The sequence below is a fragment of the Bison bison genome, unplaced genomic scaffold, assembly GCF_000754665.1.
Source record: "Bison bison bison isolate TAMUID 2011002044 unplaced genomic scaffold, Bison_UMD1.0 scf7180017864040, whole genome shotgun sequence".
NCBI lineage: Eukaryota > Metazoa > Chordata > Mammalia > Artiodactyla > Bovidae > Bison > Bison bison.
In genome coordinates, this window is record NW_011494612.1 from 3,076,878 (window position 1) to 3,096,154 (window position 19,277).

Below are 19,277 nucleotides of genomic sequence, written 5' to 3' on the forward strand. Positions count from 1 at the left end.
GCTTGAGGACAGTAGTATTATACCTTTGGATGAAAATAATTAACTGTGAAAGAAAATTCATAAACATCAAAGTGAAACAAATAGATAGCATTTGGACCATTTCCAACCTCATTTATCACAACCAAACGGCCTGTGTTAAAATTTTCATGTAATAATAATCTTTTAAACCACTATTTTTATATCTCACTAAATAAAGAGTACTTTGAAGTGCTTGAAATCTATCATGGTTGCTATTAATCATCCAATCAAGAATAATTCCCAAAACAAACAGCATGGCCTTTTGAAATCAGAGGGGAGATTTTCAGGAAGCCGGTCATGATCAACTTTGCAGTCACCTGCAGGTATAGCGCTCCTTTCCTTTCCGTAGGAGGTTCTCTGGCAGGGCGTTGGGAGGAGCTCTGAAGTTGAACATGGAGGGAACAGACTGTAGAAGTTCACTGGCCTCTGGTTTCAGGGCACTGAAGCTCTCCAGCTTCTCTGCCATGTTTTCAATAGCCGACATCTGAAAGGCAAAAGCACAAGACCATGAAGGACAGGGCAGAGATCCTTCCTGCCGCATTCATCTCTAGCAAACTAAGAAATCATTATTAATAAAAGGGAAGCATCAAATCCACTGAATGCAGAGGCTGTAGAAAGAGATTATAGTGTCCCAATATTAAACAGATGAGAGAATTCATTGACTTTAAAGACAATAAAGGTAGAACCAAGCGTACACAATGTCATATGAACTTTTCCATAAGACCTTAGTCAGATCACTTTATAATTTGATACACAATAGAGCAATGAAATACACGAGACAACAAAACCAAGTTACAGATTTTATTAAATTAAGAGACAGCATTAGTATCATGCTATTCACTAGGCCCACCTGTGAGTGACTGCAGGAAGGAAGAAATTAATACATCCTCTCCAGAGGCTGACCAGAACCAAGAGATGTTTGGTTCTCTACCCCTCCCCTTTTAGAACAAAAGAAGTCTGAATTCTAACTCTGGCAAGAGGGTTCTTTGGGACATGAGTCCACCATCTTCTTGGCCTGCAAGCTGACCAAATAAAATATACAGTAAAAAATAGTAAACTGGAAATTATAGGAAAATATTCTGTATGCCTTGCCTAAGTAATAAAAACCATAGGAACTAGGAAGTCCCACGAAAAAAACTCAAAGCACGAAAAACATCAAGTGTTCCAAAGTTACTGCTAGAGCCAAATGTATGTAATGCAGAAAGAAAAAATTAAGTGTGTAAGATGTACTTTATGTTAAATTAATATCGATATACTAGATTTTTAAGTGGGATCATACATGAAGAATTTTGGTAAAATATTAGTTTGTCCTGAAAAAGGATTGAATTGAAATGATACTTCATGATATATTATCATAACTTCATATTACATTGGCATGACCACACTCTAGGGCAGTATTCTCATAGAAAAAGTATCCTGCCTAGTTCTTCTCCTCAAATAACCTAATTTACTATGCTTATAATCTTCAAGTTTTTGTCTATCTGCACACATATTTGACAGAGTCATAATCAGAGGGTGGTATTTACTTTCAAAGTTAGCTTGATTCTTCCTATCTATAGTTAAGACAGACTCTCTCCTTTCAACCTTCCTAAAATGTTTCTTCCATGCTCACATTTTATTTGGAAGCTGCTTACTGCTGAATTTGTAAGTAGAAAAAGCAAACTCTCAGGCCATCTTGTAAAATCAACTCATCCATTGTTTATTTGGCTCTCAGGGCACTTTGCCACTGGAGAACACAGAAAGCTGTTAAAAAGGTGTTTGTATTTTGTATGCACTCTGTATGTTTCTCCAAAGGCTAGGGCAGTAGACTAGAAGACTTCATGCAAGGATTAAAAATGGTAAAAACTGTACATTCAAGCAACTGATCAACTCAAGAAAACTTCTGCTGATAAGACAGCAAGACAGAGTTGGAGGCCTAATTTATTTTGAGCTCAGGTTAAAAATAAAAGGCAACAATTTGTACTCAAAAGGATAATTAATAAAATTTATCTTGTGTGGACACATGGCTGGACAGAATACTACTGACTTCTAAAACTAGAGCAAAATCTTAAGTGAATGGCCTAAACATGATTCTCTTCTTACAAAGGGAATATTGTATGCTTGATTTTTCAAACGACTATTCATATGTAGTTAGCTTTCTTTCTTTTTCCTTTATCCTGGAGCCTGCCCTCTCATTTCATGCCCGGACTCCTAATGCTAGCTACAAATTGCAACGTACAGGGCACCACTGCCAATTTGCCAAATGTCTTTCATCAAACACGGTGCAAAAAAATCTCAGAGGAAAGTCAAGATACATTTACTTGTCAGACGACAAATGTGAACGCATTGGGAGGCGGTAGGGGCTGTAAGCTCAGAGGTTTGATTCATAATCACTCAGCTGCTAAAACATTCTCCACAGATGCAAGTGGACAGCACATTTGTCACTATGAAGGATTCTGACACATACTGATCACAGGGCAGAGATATGGAATGATGATGCTGCTCAGAGAGGTTGGCGGAAACTCTGTCCCTAAAGACTATGGTCATTATTCCCCTCTAGCCAGAGCATTAGCATTTTCATATTACTTTGGATTTTATTTATTAAAAATCAATCCAGAAATATTTTATGATACTATTTTATTTGCATTTATTCCTTCTAATTGTTCTTTTCAGAAAATCATTTTGATAATCCGCCCTCCATGCAATAAATTGTCTGAGTGAGAAATGACCTCTGGCCTTCAAGCTGATTAACAGTAACAAGCAAGGGTAAGGGTCATGATCGCATACATTTATGGGGAAGAATAGTAAGTGCAAGGGTGATGATTATAAATGTTTTATGTATGTACATTTAATATTTGAGTAAAGTTTCATTATCTAGTGGTTTTAAATCATTTGAGTGTCCACCCTGCTGACACACAGATTCCTGTGGCAATACATCTTACAGAAACACTTTCCTTTTATATGGAAAATAGCTTACTCATGACTACTATTATTCTCGGCTTTTATCTCGAACACATATAAACTGTAAGTCCTTCAAGTAATTTAACAGCAATTGGCTGTTGAGAAATGTGTCTTGCTTTAGGAGCTACTAATAGCTCCTTTTGAAGAAAGATCACTGTGATTACTTTACCCCAAACTGTTTCAACTTGGCAAAGTATCAAGAAATAAAATAATATATTATGGACTTGACTAAGTAACAGCATTCTTAAGGATAACAAGAAAAAGAATAGTGGTTACTCAAGTGCCTCCTCTATAAGCCACCCCCACCTCTGGCTTCTGGTGTCAAATGAAAAGAAGATTAAATTGGAGTGGGGAAGAAGCAGAGGAGAAAGATGGGAAGTGAGCTGAGGGTAAGTGAGCTCAGTTAACAGCTGAGAGCTGTTAACACCACACTTATGGACACACACCCACCCACTTTTTTTCCAGCTGCTGCTGCTGCTGAGTCGCTTCAGTTGTGTACGACTCTGTGTGACCCCATAGACGGCAGCCCACCAGGCTCCCCCGTCCCTGGGATTCTCCAGGCAAGAACACTGGAGTGGCTTGCCATTTCCTTCTCCAATGCATGAAAGGGAAAAGTGAAAGTGAAGTCGCTCAGCCGTGTCCAACTCTTCGAGACCCCATAGACTGCAGCCTACCAGGCTCCTCTGTCCATGGGATTTTCCAGGCAAGAGTACTGGAGTGGGGTGCCATTGCCTTCTCCATCTTTCCAGCTAGCAACCACCAAAGCAACATAAAAGCCATCACTGAATCCTCTCTTTCATCTTCCTAACATTTGTTCTCATGTACTTAACATCAGCTGAAAAGAATAAATTTCTCCATTAAGACAGATAGAAGTAACTTGGACAAATACACACTACTATGTATAAAAGAGATAACTAATACAAACCTACTGTATAGCACAGGGAATTCTACTCAATACTCTTTAATGACCTATATGGGAAAACAATCTAAAGAGTAGATACATGTATATGTATAACTGATTCACTTTGCTATACACCTGAAACTAACACAACATTGTAAATCAACTATACTCCAATAAAATTAATTTAAAAAAGAATAAGTGACTTAGACATCTGCTAGTTGGGGTAGTTTAGCCATTCTGTGATCAACAATCAGTCCTACTCCATATCTTGGGTTAAGATGAGCTTTATCTAGGGTATTGGTCAAAACCTCAACTTCCTCTAGCTATCTAGGCTGATTCATGTGATACTCCTCTTGGAAAAACATTTATTTTGTAGATGTAGTAAGTTTTAACATTCACTTTAAAGTCTGACTTGGTATTTTAAAAAATCAGGATGAATTGGGATAAATAAAACAATTTAGCTACAAATGCTTTTCAATTATGAAAATAAAAATGAAGGGGACAACATGTACTACAATGAATAGGAAATCTACTGAAAATAAGGGGGAAAAGGAGGCAAAAATCAGATCATATATTTTAGAAAGATATTGCCCCATATCCTATCAATGTCATTGACTAATCTCCAATCAGTAAATGACAGTGGTTTTTTTTTTCCTATAGAACAGTGATTTTTATTTACATATATTATAGTTGTTGATGGTATCTGCAGCCAGATGTCTGGAAAAGGAAGTCATTTCCCCCCCTTCCAGTCCCCTAGAGGCTATTAACTTTAAACTGACGCAAACTAGTATTTAGACACAATTCCCTAGCTTCTACCAAAAATGTAACTATCTCCCTTGTCAAATAGTTCATTTTTGTAAAAACATTTCAGCAGGCAAGATAACATCAACTGGGTCTGAAGCACTTAGCTTAACATTTTTTTATCTGGCAGCCAATAATTGATGACATGAAGAAGTTTCTCATTAAAACTATTAAAGTGACAATCTGATTATACAAAATGATATGTCCAATGGCACCATGAATTATGTGACCTAATGTTTCATAAATTAGATTACACATGGGTTTATCATAAAACAACTAACTTTTCATAAATAACTTATGATGGGAAAGTTTGTAGATTTGGTAGTTTTCTATATTTATTCACTTGATTATCTTGAGAAATCTTAAAATCATGGCCATTTGGGGGAGAAATAAATATTCATATTTTATGGTTGTCTCATTCCATGTATCATATTCTGCAGTCATGATTATAAAATTATAGCTTTCAACCACTAAAATTTATAAAATTTAATATTTTAATACTTTCCACTAATATCCATTTTATAATAAAAATATAAATTACTGCTCTGCAACATCTATGATTCAAAGAGTGGGAGTGTTTCTAAAGCATTGTCATAGCCGTTGCCATACCATTGCATTATCAGGAAAAGGCATCTAACTTAAAATCTGAACTGTCTTTGTAAGTTGTAGCAGCACTGACCATTTGTATAGGAGACAACACCTTATTCTTAAAGCAGCTAACAGCAAAACTACCAGCAAGTAAAAGTCAACATTAGAAAGGATGAAGACAATGCGGCATGATATTTAAGACAAACCCTTGCCAGGGAAGGCAGACCAAAAAACACTAGAAATAATAAGCCAGGATAACCAAAGAACAATGCTGTCTACTACACAATTTTGCCTAACATGGAAGTCTCTGTCTCTTTGCTCTTACACTGTGGAAAAAAGTGAACTTAAACCTTAAAAGTTGATAGGATGAGAAAAATCCACAATTCCTCACATATTCCACAGAAGAAATAAATGGAAGAATTTCTGGTAAAGGAAAACTAACATCAGATAGAGGAAACAGGTAAGTGCCAAAGTGTTCTCATTTAAAATAATTTATATTTAATGTTATGGTGACTAAGGAAAAAGTGAACTATATTTCAAGATTTCATCCATACTTTAAAATCAGTATAATTCTTAGTGAAGAAGATAATAAAAGAGTAAAAATATATACACTTAGAGGAAATTTTGTAATACATGCTATTTATATACATTTTAATTGTCTCAAGGTTTATTTGGGAGTGAAACATGAATAAATAGTATTCTTTGTATCTTGAATAAAAAATAAAGCTGTCTCCTAGTGATGTCAACTTACTGTATCTGGAAATATTAATTGAAAGTTGAGGGGAAGGATAAATAGGGAGATTGGGATTGACATATACACATTACTATATATAAAAGTAAATAATTAATAAGAACCTATTGTATAGCACAGGGAACTCTAAACACTCTGCAATGGCCTATATGAGAAAATACTCTAAAAACAAAGAGTGGATATATACGTATGTATATCTGATTCACTATGCTGTACACCTGAAACTAACATAACACTATAATCAATATACTCCAATAAAAATATTTTTAACAGTTTAAAAAGAAAGTTGAGGAAGCGAGTTGTTGGTGTTGTTGAGTCACTAAGTCATGTCTGACTCTTTGAGCCACCATGGACTAATAGCCCACCAGGTTCCTCTGTCCATGGGATTTCCCAGGTAGGAATATTTTGGGGTGGGTTGCCACTTCCTTCTCCAGGGGATCTTCCAGACTCAGGGATCGAACCCACGTCTCCTGCACTGGCAGGCAGATTTTATACTGCTGAGCCACCAGGAAGCCTGAAGAAGTGGGACCCAATGCTAAAAGATATATTCTTTAGATAAAGATTTTTAAACATTTAGTCTTGTGAATCCACACAGCCAGAACCAAGTTCTGCCTGGGTTATATGGATGTGAATTATAATGTCAACTTGGGTCCACACATAAGTTCAGGTTTTATTCTTTTTTAAGGCTTTATCATAAGCATCTTTAACATGCTGGTACAGGCTCCCCCAAATAATTATTGTTTCCACTTAGTGATCCATCTTGAAATCCCTATTAACACACACTCAAGTTCTACATCAAGGTACAATTACTATGGAATGGGTTAGATTTAAAGAATAAACTTTCCGTAAACAATTTATAGACACTAAATGTCCAACCAAAACTGAAAGTATCTTGCAGCTTGACAAAGATGAAAATCTATCTGCTAAAGCTCTATCATTTAAAGGAAAAGAGCTCAGAAATCTCTCTATGGCAATTTATAATATTAGTTGTTTTCCTTTTAATGCTACATTATTTTAGTCAAAAATATAAATAGAAAACTTACCCAAGTTCTCTGATCAGGCAGTTGGAACTGGGAGCAAAATTGAAACAAAAACAAAAAAATTACTTCTGTATAGGTATCTTTATTGCAATCTATCCTTTGAGAAATTAACATTTATACTAAGTAATTTTTGCTTATCATGTAACTATACCTTGAGTAAAAGCCTTGGTAATGAATATTTTTATAACATGGAGTTTTCTCTATTTACCTCAATTAAATTTTAGAATCAAGGTTATAAACCAGAATGTTCTTTTTCCCAAGAAAGCTAAATACTACTTACTACCAAATCTTAGCAAAATAGATACTTCCTTTTCATTTGTTTCTACTGACTGCAAAACAAGATTCCTAAATTTTACTTTAATAACTAAAATGTAAGCAATTTCCTGAAAAAAAATCTGGTCTCTTATATTTTTACAGCATTAATGACAAAGAAATAAATACTCAAATGTGAATCACTGAGTAACAAAAAGGCAGTGTACTTGGAAATAAACTGGTTTCTATTAGCATGGGACCATCAGCAGTCTGAACGCTAAAGAATAGTAATGAAAAGAACTACAAATGTGTAGTTATTTGTGACAATTTATGACAAGACTCACTGGTGAAAATGTCAGTGAATTACTGGGTTGCCCAAAAAGTTTGATTGGGTTTTTCTGTAAGATCTTATGGAAAAATCTGAATGAACTTTTTGGTTAACCCAATAGAAGCTCTACAAGGAAACACAAATGTTATATCTTTAAAAACATCATTTTGCTTGTTTAAAGGGGATATATCTTGCTGTCTTAGGTTACGGTATCTTTAATAAGGAATATATACATTTTTTTGAGAAGGAAACGGCAACCCACTCCAGTGTTCTTGCCTGGAGAATCCCAGGGACGGGGGTGCCTGGTGGGCTGCCGTCTCTGGGGTCACAGAGAGTCGGACACGACTGGAGCGACTTAGCAGCAGCAGCAGCAACAGCATACACAGTTTTTAAGGATGAAAGATTTACTGCAGAAGAAATCTAACAAAACAAACACTTGTTGAAAGCAAAAGAAAGACGAAGGGCGAAAGACGAAGGGCAAAAGTCTTACATGATTTTCACATCAATATACACATGAGAACTTGGGAAAAGACCTTAGTCTTTTTCCCAGTTCTTGGAATACTGTAACAAGTAGACACTTTAAATGAAGAAAGTGAAGAGACTTTAAAATGAAGAAAATTAAAAAAGAACGAATAAAGCACAGAAATGGAAGTAAAATAGAGTTTCCATTGTCGATTAACAAAGCCAAACATCTGAAATTGAAATATATAAATAACTAAAAATAACATTTAAAGTACAGGAAAACCAAACAAAGGTATAACTTATAGCCAGTTTTATACTAGTATAATTGCCAAGTGATTCCTATGGCAATTCAAATGAGCTGTCAATGTGAATGCCAAGTACCCAAAATGCAAAGTACCCAATGAAATGGACATGCCAAAGATCACAGGGTAATATCATTTCCTCCATCTCACCTCCTGTGGCTGTCATCTTCTTTTCAAAATTATAATCTAAGACTCCAAATGTAATTTTCAAACACAGAGTCAGGGATAAACCCTATACTACTTATTTCAGCCTTATGTTAAACTAACTTATTTATAAGAGAAAAATAGAAAGTGAAATAGTGCTCTAGTGGCCTGACAGAGCAAATATACTTCTCTAAGAACTGAACTGAGAGGAATTTAAACCCTAAGAATGATAAAGCCAGTATTTATCTTTTGATTCTGATGTATATGTTCCTATATGTTTTCTGTATTTTTGTCAAGGATTTTAAAAATACATATTTTCTTCTAAAAGGCAGTAAAATGGCCTAATAATTTATTTTCAATAAAATTTAATAAATATCCAACTTATTTGTATAAGTGAAAATCAAAGTTTTAGTTGCTCAGTCTTGTCCAACTCTTTGCGACCCGATGGACTGTAGCCTGCCAGGCTCCTCTGTGCTTGGGATTCTCCAGGCAAGAATACTGAAGTGGGTTGTCATTCCCTTCTCCTGGGGATCTTCCAACCCACGGATCAAACACTGGTCTTCTGCATTGCAGGCAGATTGTTTACCATCTGAGTGAAGTGTCAACTTTCATTGATTAGTAACTATGTACAGGGGAGGCAGGCGGGGGGCGGGGGGAAAGAGTACAAAGACATACAAAAATTGTAAAATTTTTACAATCAGAGAATACCACTACAAAGCATTGACATATCTATCTATTTATAGGTTTTCCTTAAAGCATGGAAAACATGTGATCTCCTTTTAATTATTATAACAATCCTAAGAAATAGATAGAGGTAGATAACCCTGAGATAAATAACATTATTCTTATTCTGAAGTTAAGGATATAGAAGCCCCAGAGGGACCATCTGATTTGCTCCAAAATACTTTAAATGAAAACTGAAGTTGTGAATGGTCTTAACCAAGCACGTATCTACCTACAAAACGATGGCAAGCCCTGTAACAGAGGAGGCATGTCCTTTCACTTTGGTGGAATGCTTTGGTGTCCAACAAGGAAGCACCAAGAACACAGCAAGCATCCTTTCAGGTACTTCTAGATACTGATGTATCTCCACCAAAGAAACTGGGCTCAGGGGATGGCAGGAGGGTATTTTACTGATACTTATTCATAGTCAAAACAGAATACTTCTGCATCCAATAATAAAGAGAGCTTTTCCACCTCTAGATCCTTCCACATGCCAAAGTGAAGTGAAAGTGAAGTCGCTCAGTCGTGTCCAACTCTTTGTGACCCCATGGACTGTAGCCTACCAGGTTCCTCTGTCCATGGGATTTTCCAGGCAATAGTCCTGGAATAGATTGCCATTTCCTTCTCCAGGGGATCTTCCCAACCCAGAGATCGAACCCGGGTCTCCCGCATTGTAGACAGACGCTTTACCTTCTGAGCCACCAGGCTAGTCCTAAATAATAAGTAGTAAAGCCTGTTCTAAAACAGTTATTTCTGGCCCCAAATCCTAGGCAGTTTCTCTTTGTTTTAATTTGTTTGTTTGTTTGTGGGAAGGTGGATCCTGAGGCTGTGATGGAATTGATACAGTGCTAGAAAGAACAAAAAAGTTCTGCCGAAACTTCAGAACATATGAGGCAGATTTTCTGAAAGAACAGTCCTCTTGTGCGTGCTCAGTCATGTCTGACTCTGCAGCTCCATGGACTGTAGCCCACCTGGCTCCTCTGTCCATGGGATTTCCAGGCAAGAATACTGGAGAGGGTTTCCATTTCCTTCTCCAGGGGATATTCCCAACCCAGGGATCGAACCTGAGTCTCCTTTGTCTCCTGCATTGCAGGTGGATCTGCTGAGCCATCAGGGAAGCCTAAAGTCTGAAAGGACAGACTGCTCTGAAGGCTTGATGAAAATTGAGGGGCCTGAACATCTCTCAGGTGACACTCTGTATGCCCTCTGTATCTCAGTGACATACAGCCATTACACACAAAAACAGCCACAGTGGTTATCAAAATAATGAAATATTTCTGTGGTCAGTGATAAATAGCCTTTGCCCCAACTATCCTGAATGTCCTCCTGCTGCCCAGGCCTCCTCCCAAAAGACCCTTCAAACAGCCCACCAGCCAGCAACCAAAGCATGAACAGTTGGCCAGCAAGGGCTTCTAAGACCCAGATCCCCAATGCCAGGAGCCCATTCTGATTGATCAGTATTCATGACATATGATGTGTTAAATATTTTACTGATCACTATTGGGTACTATTCTTACAGTAACATGCAGCAATAGTTAGTCTCATATAACAAGACATGACATTCTGGTGTGGGAAGGACACCCTCTACCACTGTGCTCCCATAGGTACTTTTTCAGTGATCTGAGTGGGTGATTGCTATATTCCCAAGCTCTATACACATGCCTCATCTTTTGCTATCCTTTGTCAATTTTGAGAATATTAAAACATAGCAGATTTTCTTATATCATTTGATTAAAAATATGCATATACTACATTTACAACAGCTACATGCACATGTAAAGATGTTAGTAGACAAAACTCCCCATTTTCTGAACCAGTAAATTTGCCTCAGCTAGCTAGAAATCTTTGAATTTCACAGAAGATAGGGACCTTATGCCCACTCCTTCATCGAATAAGCAAGGAAACTAAAAGCCAGGTTGACTGAGTCACTCAAAGACACTGAATCCTGGCTTTTTTTTTTTTTTTCTCCCTTAAACTACGTACCCACAGCACTTGATTCTGAAATGATTAGTTACTAGATTTTAAAGATAGTTAGAATATAAAATAGATTGATTTATTGTAATTAAAACTGTAATGAAATTTAATATATTTTAATTACAGTTATAAGGATAACTATAGTATCTTTATAAGCATTTAATTAGAAAGTTATCAAGAGAGATACACGTTTTGTATAATATCTGACACAAAAATGCATTTTATGCTCAAGTTTATTAGCCCACGAGACCAACAAGTGCAATTCAGATCAATCTAAATGTAGAAAATAAGTACCTGATAAACATTTACTGTTTTAGAACTTGGTTTCCATAAAATAATTTAAGAAATTCCTTAGTTTTCTACACAAAATGAATACTAACTGGAATATTTCTAACCCTTTTCATACTAAATCATATATTGTTTCAGGTTAAAACAGAGAGAATTTTTGAGCAATGACAGATCTCTCCACTCAACCCAGAATATGGTATTTCAGCCCTCATACTTTATTGTCCAGAATTTGGGAAAGTACTTTTAAAAATGAAGAAAGAAGCAGTAGCAGAGAGGGTGAGGGTGAGGAGTGGGGTAAAGAGTCATATTCCAAGATGATTAAATTTAATTGTTTCATAGCTTTCTGTAATATAGCTTGCATAGACTTTTCCACCGATTTTATCAGAGAAGCATAAGTTTTGGTTTGAATATATTGGAACAGAACAAATCAGTTAACTCTGTTGTCAAACAGTTTCATAAAAGTATTGCTTATTGCCTATAAGGAGCTTGTACCCTTAATAATCAGTAAATTAAAAATATATACATCATTAAGAAACCAGATTCGAGATGTTTATATATTCCTTCTTTCAATATAATTCTCCACACTTTAATTGATATGTAAACTAGTTTTTTTTTAATGACCAAAAATGTGGGGACATAAAGATGAACCAATTAAATAGCACTGCTCTATATTTTCTTTGCAGTGAGAAATTATACATATTTTGATAAATGGACACAACTCCATCCAGCAAATAGCTCTGTGTATTGTGGTGAATTCTTCTGCAATTACAGAACTTTGCTGGAATGCCCAGTGGTCTCTAGATAAATTCCTTCACCCTCTATGGTAATAACTTGTCAGGTAGACTCATTTCCTGTTTTTATCTAAGCACTAAAAGAACACAAATGACCTTCGTGAGTTTGGGACAAATTGCACAGTGATCCATTTCTTAAAATCGCAAATTTTTAAACATGAAAGACAACTTCAATATTTAATTTCTTAACTGAATTTTGCTCACTCCAAAATACGCTTTAGCTCAGTAAGTACTTAATAGAGAATAACTTAACACTGAAACCATATTATTTTTACATATATATATACTGACTACTTTTTCTTTAAAAAGTTTGGATTTTAATTCTGCTAGAATTTCCTGTGTTCTCCTACACCAGCGTCATAGGAAATCCTAATGTTCTCAAGATTTCTTTCATTTCATTGCACCTGCTTTTTCAGGATCAACAAGTTAGTTTACAAGCTTGAAGTCTCAAATTCAAAATACTTACTTGTGGGTGAAATAAGAATCCTGGAGAAGGCCTCAAGTATTTCTCTTTTAAAGCTTCAAGTGGGTCAGTTAGTTTTCTTTTCTCTACTCTGAAAGGTTAAAATTAGATTTTGGAGAAGAATCAGTCTCACAGATCAATCCCTGCATAATCGCTGACATTTAAAACAGCTAACAATAAAGCAAATGGTAGGTTGCCGGGAAGCACACTAATAAAAATATAAAGACATCTGTTTCAGTTCTTGAAGAATACTCGTGGCACTTCTAGGTGCTCAAAGAAAGAAGGTCCTTTTTAAAATGGAAAAATCCTATTGAATGAGTAGTAACACTAATAATAATGAGAAGGAAATGTTAAAAACGAAGTCATGAAATCAGAGGCATCGCTCACAAGTTTGTATCTTTCCATTGCTAATGTAGACAGAAATGCTGGCTGATTTTTCAAAAGCAGGTGAAGAAGGTTCACTTTGAAAATTAAAGTCATTTTCTATCAATAAGGTGCTCCCACAAATCATCATTCTATTTTTTCACATTTATGAATCCCAGCAGGAGACTTTCTAAGCCTACTACACACCCTGCTAGCCGCTGCTGCTGATAAATAGGGTAGGTGAAAGAGGGGTGGTCAGAAGAGGATAATGAACTTTTTGAAGATAATTTAGAAGTGTTTGCCATTCTATTTTTTATTAAGCATATAGGAAATGACATCGTGGATTGAATTAACTTCTTTCACCAACTGTTGGTGATTTCGTTTTAAAAAATATTCAGTAAGTATACTTTTAAAATAGTTTCAAACTGAAAAGAAGCAGCTTCTGTGCTAAGTCGCTTCAGTTGTGTCCAACTCTTTGCAACGCTACGGACTGCGGCCTGCCAGGCTCATCTGTCCCTGGGATTCTCCAGACAGGAATAATGGAGTGGGTTGCTGTGCCCTCCTTCAGGGGAATCCTCCTGACTCAGGAATGAAAGCCGGGTCACCTGCACCTCCTGCATTGGCAGCCGGGCTCTTTACCTCTAGCGCCACCTGGGAAGCCCAGAAGCAGCTTCGACTTCTTGAAGCTGCGTATATGTCATGCTTTACATATACTCTTTCACTTATTGAAATCAGTGCCCTTATACCCATTTTATGGATGAAGAAAACTTTCTGACATGAGAAAGCTGAGATTTCAACCCGGGTCTTACACTAAAACTGGGTTTAGGTCTTTTATGAGTTTGGTGAAATGAGATGCCTAAAGCCACAAGTGAAACTGTTGTACCAGAGAGAAGACTGAGATTAGAGTAAGCAGGTGGAAGGCTGGGAGATGACGGAGAAGAGTGGAAGGGGTATGCGGATGAACTGGAAGTTCATTGCCATTGGGAGGGTCTAAGTTAGATATGCAGATGACACCACCCTTATGGCAGAAAGTGAAGAGGAACTAAAAAGCCTCTTGATGAGAGTGAAAGAGGAGAGTGAAAAAGTTGGCTTAAAGCTCAACATTCAGAAAACAAAGATCATGGCATCCGGTCCCATCACTTCATGGGAAATAGATGAGGAAACAGTGGAAACAGTGTCAGACTTTATTTTTGGGGGCTCCAAAATCACTGCAGATGCTGACTGCGGCCATGAAATTAAAAGACGTTTACTCCTTGGAAGAAAAGTTATGACCAACCTAGATAGCATATTCAAAAGCAGAGACATTACTTTGCCAACAAAGGTCCATCTAGTCAAGGCTATGGTTTTTCCTGTGGTCATGTATGGATGTGAGAGTTGGACTGTGAAGAAAGCTGAGCACCGAAGAATTGATGCTTTTGAAGTGTGGTGTTAGAGAAGACTCTTGAGAGTCCCTTGGACTGCAAGGAGATCCAAGCAGTCCATTCTAAAGGAGATCAGCCCTGGGTGTTCCTTGGAAGGAATGATGCTAAAGCTGAAACTCCAGTACTTTGGCCACTTCATGCAAAGAGTTGACTCATTGGAAAAGACTCTTATTCTGGGAGGGATTGGGGGCAGGAGGAGAAGGGGACGACAGAGGATGAGATGGCTGGATGGCACCACCGACTCGATGGACTTGAGTTTGAGTGAACTCCAGGAGATGGTGATGGACAGGGAGGCCTGGTGTGCTGCAATTCATGGGGTCACAAAGAGTCAGACATGACTGAGTGACTGAACTGAACTGAACTGAACTGAAGAAAGAAAGCTTGAGAAATTATCTTCCAAAGGGCTGAGACATATCACTGAATTGGAAATACAACCTTACTCACTGTGTGTAATATATAAGCTACACACAAAATATGGAAGACCTGTCCTTCCCTCCCTTCTTTTTCTTTCTCTGTAAAAGAACTGCCACATAAAAGAAAATACAGTCACTGGGTGGGCGGGGAGGTTGGGTGGGGGAGTGCTCAACATGGTAATGATGGCTTTGAGACGTTTTTGTTTTGTCCTTTCCTATGCCCCTTGTCGTGTTCAAGTAGGGGTAGTCCTTAATGAACTGGTAAGGTTTCTTGGTTAACTTATGTAATAAAGGTAGAAAAAGAGTTTGAAGTGAAAAAGCTTTGCAGCTCTGGTACCTACCAAGTTATAGGTGCTCAAAAAAATATTGTGAATGAAGAAATTGAACAAAACTGTCTTCTGATTAAAAAAAAAAAATTAGGCAAAAATATCAAATACTGCCAGCTTAAATCAGTCCAATAAAAAATTGTCTACATTTTCCATTAACTCTTAACAATGTTCATGATTTGAATGAGAAAGTAAATGTGAAAATGCTCGGTAATATTTAAAATATATCGTAAGCACTGTTATTGTTGTTTCTACACTTTGAAGAAAACTAGTATTTAACAACTGAATCATTCTGAATGGTCCAGTGTTAACTGAGAACTGGACCTAAGAGCCTTTTTATTAAGTATATATTTCCCCGCCCTAAAAAATTTTGGATGCAAAGGAAATTGAATAATGCAGGCATTAGACACAGATGCGTTTTTAAGCCGATCATTCACATCATTTACAAAGCATTTTTGTGATCAATATTTCATTTACAGGGGGCTTCTAAGAGATTTCCTTAGAAACAGAATAGGACCAGCACTTATTAAGGTCTGTGTTGGTAGCTTAATAAAGAATAAACTCTCACCCTGTCCCATTTCATTCCAAATAACCTGACCCATTTAAGTACCCACACATATTTGCATTAATCCTTCAGGAGCCTCATTCTTCCGCCACTTGACAACTTGCTTTAAATATGGCTTTCCCATATTTTCCACTTAAAAAAAAAAATGTGTTTAAAAATAAATTTATTGTCAAGGGAAAGAACTCCATGGGTCTATTCCAAAACCCCAAATTCAGAGACATCCAAAAATAAGTCCAAACCTAATGAGTTGACTTTCTGAATAAAAAATGAATTCACCAGATCAAACAACTTTACTCTGTTTTATAACAATAATAAAAAATGGTTTGTTAAAAGTCGTAACTTTAGAGTATAAAAACCACCTTTTGTTTGTCCGTCCACACTTAGCGGTCTCCCAACCTCCCTTACCTGTAAATAGGGTCCATAAAGAAAGGAGTGGGTCTAGCATGCTGTAAGGAACCATCGGATGCTGGTCTTGGTTCAATGTTGCCTCCTTTCTTCTCCCCAAACACGTGGTTTTTACGAGGCTCAGTCAGCTTGGTTCCACTGGCTCTACTCCTACTGCCCATACTTAGATCCAGGGGCTGGTCTTGGCTTGCAGCCGGGGTCGCTGAAGGCTTGGCAGGTACTGGGGTTAAGGGCTTCTCGTCCTTGCGTTTAGTGGTGAGATCAAAGGGAGACTCAGAGCTTCCCTTCTGCAGTTTCTTTACTTCACTTGGTGATTGGGGCTCCATTTTCAAAGGTAACGATCTCAAGTCTCTATCAGGAAATGGGTACATTGATTGAGAGAATGCTGGAAAAAATGGGAGGGGAAACATGGAAGGGTAAGGTAAAGCTCCAACTTTTTTGTCTTGCAGCCCCACCAGTCCTGTTGAACCAAAGTATTTTTCAGCAATAGAAGCAATAGCCTTTATAGAATCATTCACAGCTCCTGACACCGCAGTCTGCTCCTCTAAAGATGGTGAGAAAATGGAATGATTGCTGTATTCTTTCTTATTATGTATTGAAGCCAGATTCTGAAGAGGGCTTACTTTGTCTTTGAACATTTTACCATTTTCTTTAAATTTCTCTTTATCACTTTCAATGTCACTTTCCAGATCAGAGCCCGAGGTTGTTTCCAGGTCACTGCCACTTGGCGTACTGACATCATCAAGGTCACTACTCTCTGACTGGTCACTGATTTTCTCAAGGGGCCTCTCTTCAGAGGACCTCTCGGGCTGGAGCTCCACTGGCTTATTGTCCCCTACAGGTGGGTGTTTAGATAGTGCCTTCAAAATATCCTGTGTAGCTGGCAGTATCTGAGGATGTGTCATGAGGGGACTTTGACTTTTGTTTGTCTGTTCAGTACTTGACAGTCCTTTAACAGGAGAACTAGCAGGTATCAAAGGAGGCCTGTGGTACAAGCCGGAAGGAAACAGACCAGGGAAGCTAAAAGAAAATCCAGGAGCTGTTGGAAAGGTAAGACCAGCAGGATGCCTATTGGCGCCAAAATAGTCAGCAAGGCCCGGGTTGGCATGACTCATATTAACCATGGACGTTTTATCCATAGCTGGGGTTCCAGGAAGTGAAATGCCTTGGCCAAAAAATCCACCTGCCGCAAAATGGTTCTTGCCCTCACAAAACCTCCTGTGTTTATTTAAGGAAGACGTAGTGCTGAACATTTGTCCACAGTCTTTGCACTTGATTTGGGTTCTGCAATCAGCATGCATGCGCTTATGACGACAAAGGTTTGAAAACTGAGTATAGGATTTATGGCAGACCTCACCTGTGTGCAAACAACAAAAAAGAATCTCAGGCTTTATGGCAATTGCTTCTGAATTTAGCAAGTATCACAAGTGGTTTACCCCAAATGTCAATTAGGAAGCCAGGAAAAGACGTTGGAGGCACCAAAGTGGTGCTCCAAACACAGAAAACCCCATTTCACTAGATTCCAAAGCAAGGCATCCAACCTGACAAATGTCTTGAGACAGCACAAATATTTCATATAAATATATATAAATATTTGTCACCCCCACTACATCATATTTTGCATCATATTTGTGTATTCAAATATTTATTAAAAAGTCAAATTCCAGCATGCACTGATTTCCCAACCCAATGACGACACCAGCAGAATCTTTACAACGTAAATTCTTAAGATCTGCTAAACATGAAACAGAACAGGAATCCCTTTAAAATTTTAGACCATTTATAGATTTCTATATTGTAAGCACCAACACAAAAGAAAACAGCCTTCCCCTCCCCCAGAAACTTCCCCTTTATTCCCTCTTCCCTCGGGGAAAAAGCCTGTGACTGCTCTACCATTATTTAATTTGTATTATATCATATGCTCTCATCATTCACACATCAAAGCCACACAACAATGCACATTGTGTATTCTGAGGCATTTTTAACAATCATTTTCATGATTTGAGAAAGACTGACATAATTTACAATGGCGCTATTTTAAGCCTGCAAAGGAAACTAAATTGAATGTAGCCCATCCTGCATTGCTGGTTCCCATGAACTATGAGCACGTCCTCCGACTTCCCCTCACACCAGTGGTTGTGCTAACCTTCCTGCATTTATGAAACCCCGTCCTTGGGAAACATGTCCACTTGTTGTCATATCTTCACGGGTTATCTTGGGGCTTGACTCGTATGCGGTACTGCCAGCTACAACAAGCAGGGGAGAGTGCATGGAATGCTCGAATCCAGTCAGGGTTCAGTAGTGGGTGCGGCTGGAAATAACCCTCTTCCCCCAGAATTTGCCAAAAAAGTAGAACATCTTCTTTCTTATATATGTCTGAACAGATCTAAATATATTTTAAGATCAAACTCCTTGACCCTTAATAGCTCCTTTGCTATGTACGAATCCCACTTACTCCACAGTCCGGCAAGATTATAGTATCCATTTCCCAAGTATCACATTTTTACGTTACTTTACTAAAGATGAGTCCCCTTTATGTGTGAGCTTACTTTCATGCTTCTGTTCACGTTAATCCATGCAGAAACATGATATGCCTTGTTAATAATTGTTGAAACAAATATAAGAAATCAAATTGAAGATAAAACGCAACATTTATTTCTTTCATGTGATGACTGCCTTTAAACTCCTAAGTCAAAACAATAACAACTAAAAAAGAAAAATTCAAAGAAGATTTTATGAACCTTCAGTCATGCAAAATTCATCCGGAACTTCAGTTATCCCCCACACCACCAAACAGGAAGTACCAAGTGATTCCATATCTATTTCTTTTACTACTAACAATTAAAATGCATTGCTACACATATCAATTGTGCTTAGTAACATTACAGGAGCTTTCAGCTGTGGGATGATTCATAACATTGTAGAGACTAAAACATGCATTTTAACGGGAAGAGAAAACATGAGTTATTTGTTTTCAAGTCATTCTACTGGAATATTCAACAGAGTGTGCTTTAAAAA

General features: G+C 37.4%; 1 protein-coding gene across 8 annotated transcripts in view; it reads right to left on the bottom strand.

Moving 5' to 3' along the window:
• Positions 1 to 19,277, bottom strand: part of MECOM (MDS1 and EVI1 complex locus) — a 636,448-nt gene that overhangs the window by 19,199 nt on the left and 597,972 nt on the right. For 7 of the 8 annotated variants that reach the window (XM_010835204.1, XM_010835206.1, XM_010835203.1 and 4 more), the window contains 4 exons: positions 16,260 to 17,616; positions 12,770 to 12,857; positions 7,043 to 7,069; positions 336 to 502 (listed from right to left, as the gene is read on the bottom strand). In XM_010835204.1, coding sequence (XP_010833506.1) covers positions 336 to 502; positions 7,043 to 7,069; positions 12,770 to 12,857; positions 16,260 to 17,616 — 1,639 coding nt within the window. The remainder of the gene's footprint in view (positions 1 to 335; positions 503 to 7,042; positions 7,070 to 12,769; positions 12,858 to 16,259; positions 17,617 to 19,277) is intronic. The other variant, XM_010835205.1, reaches the window with a different exon arrangement.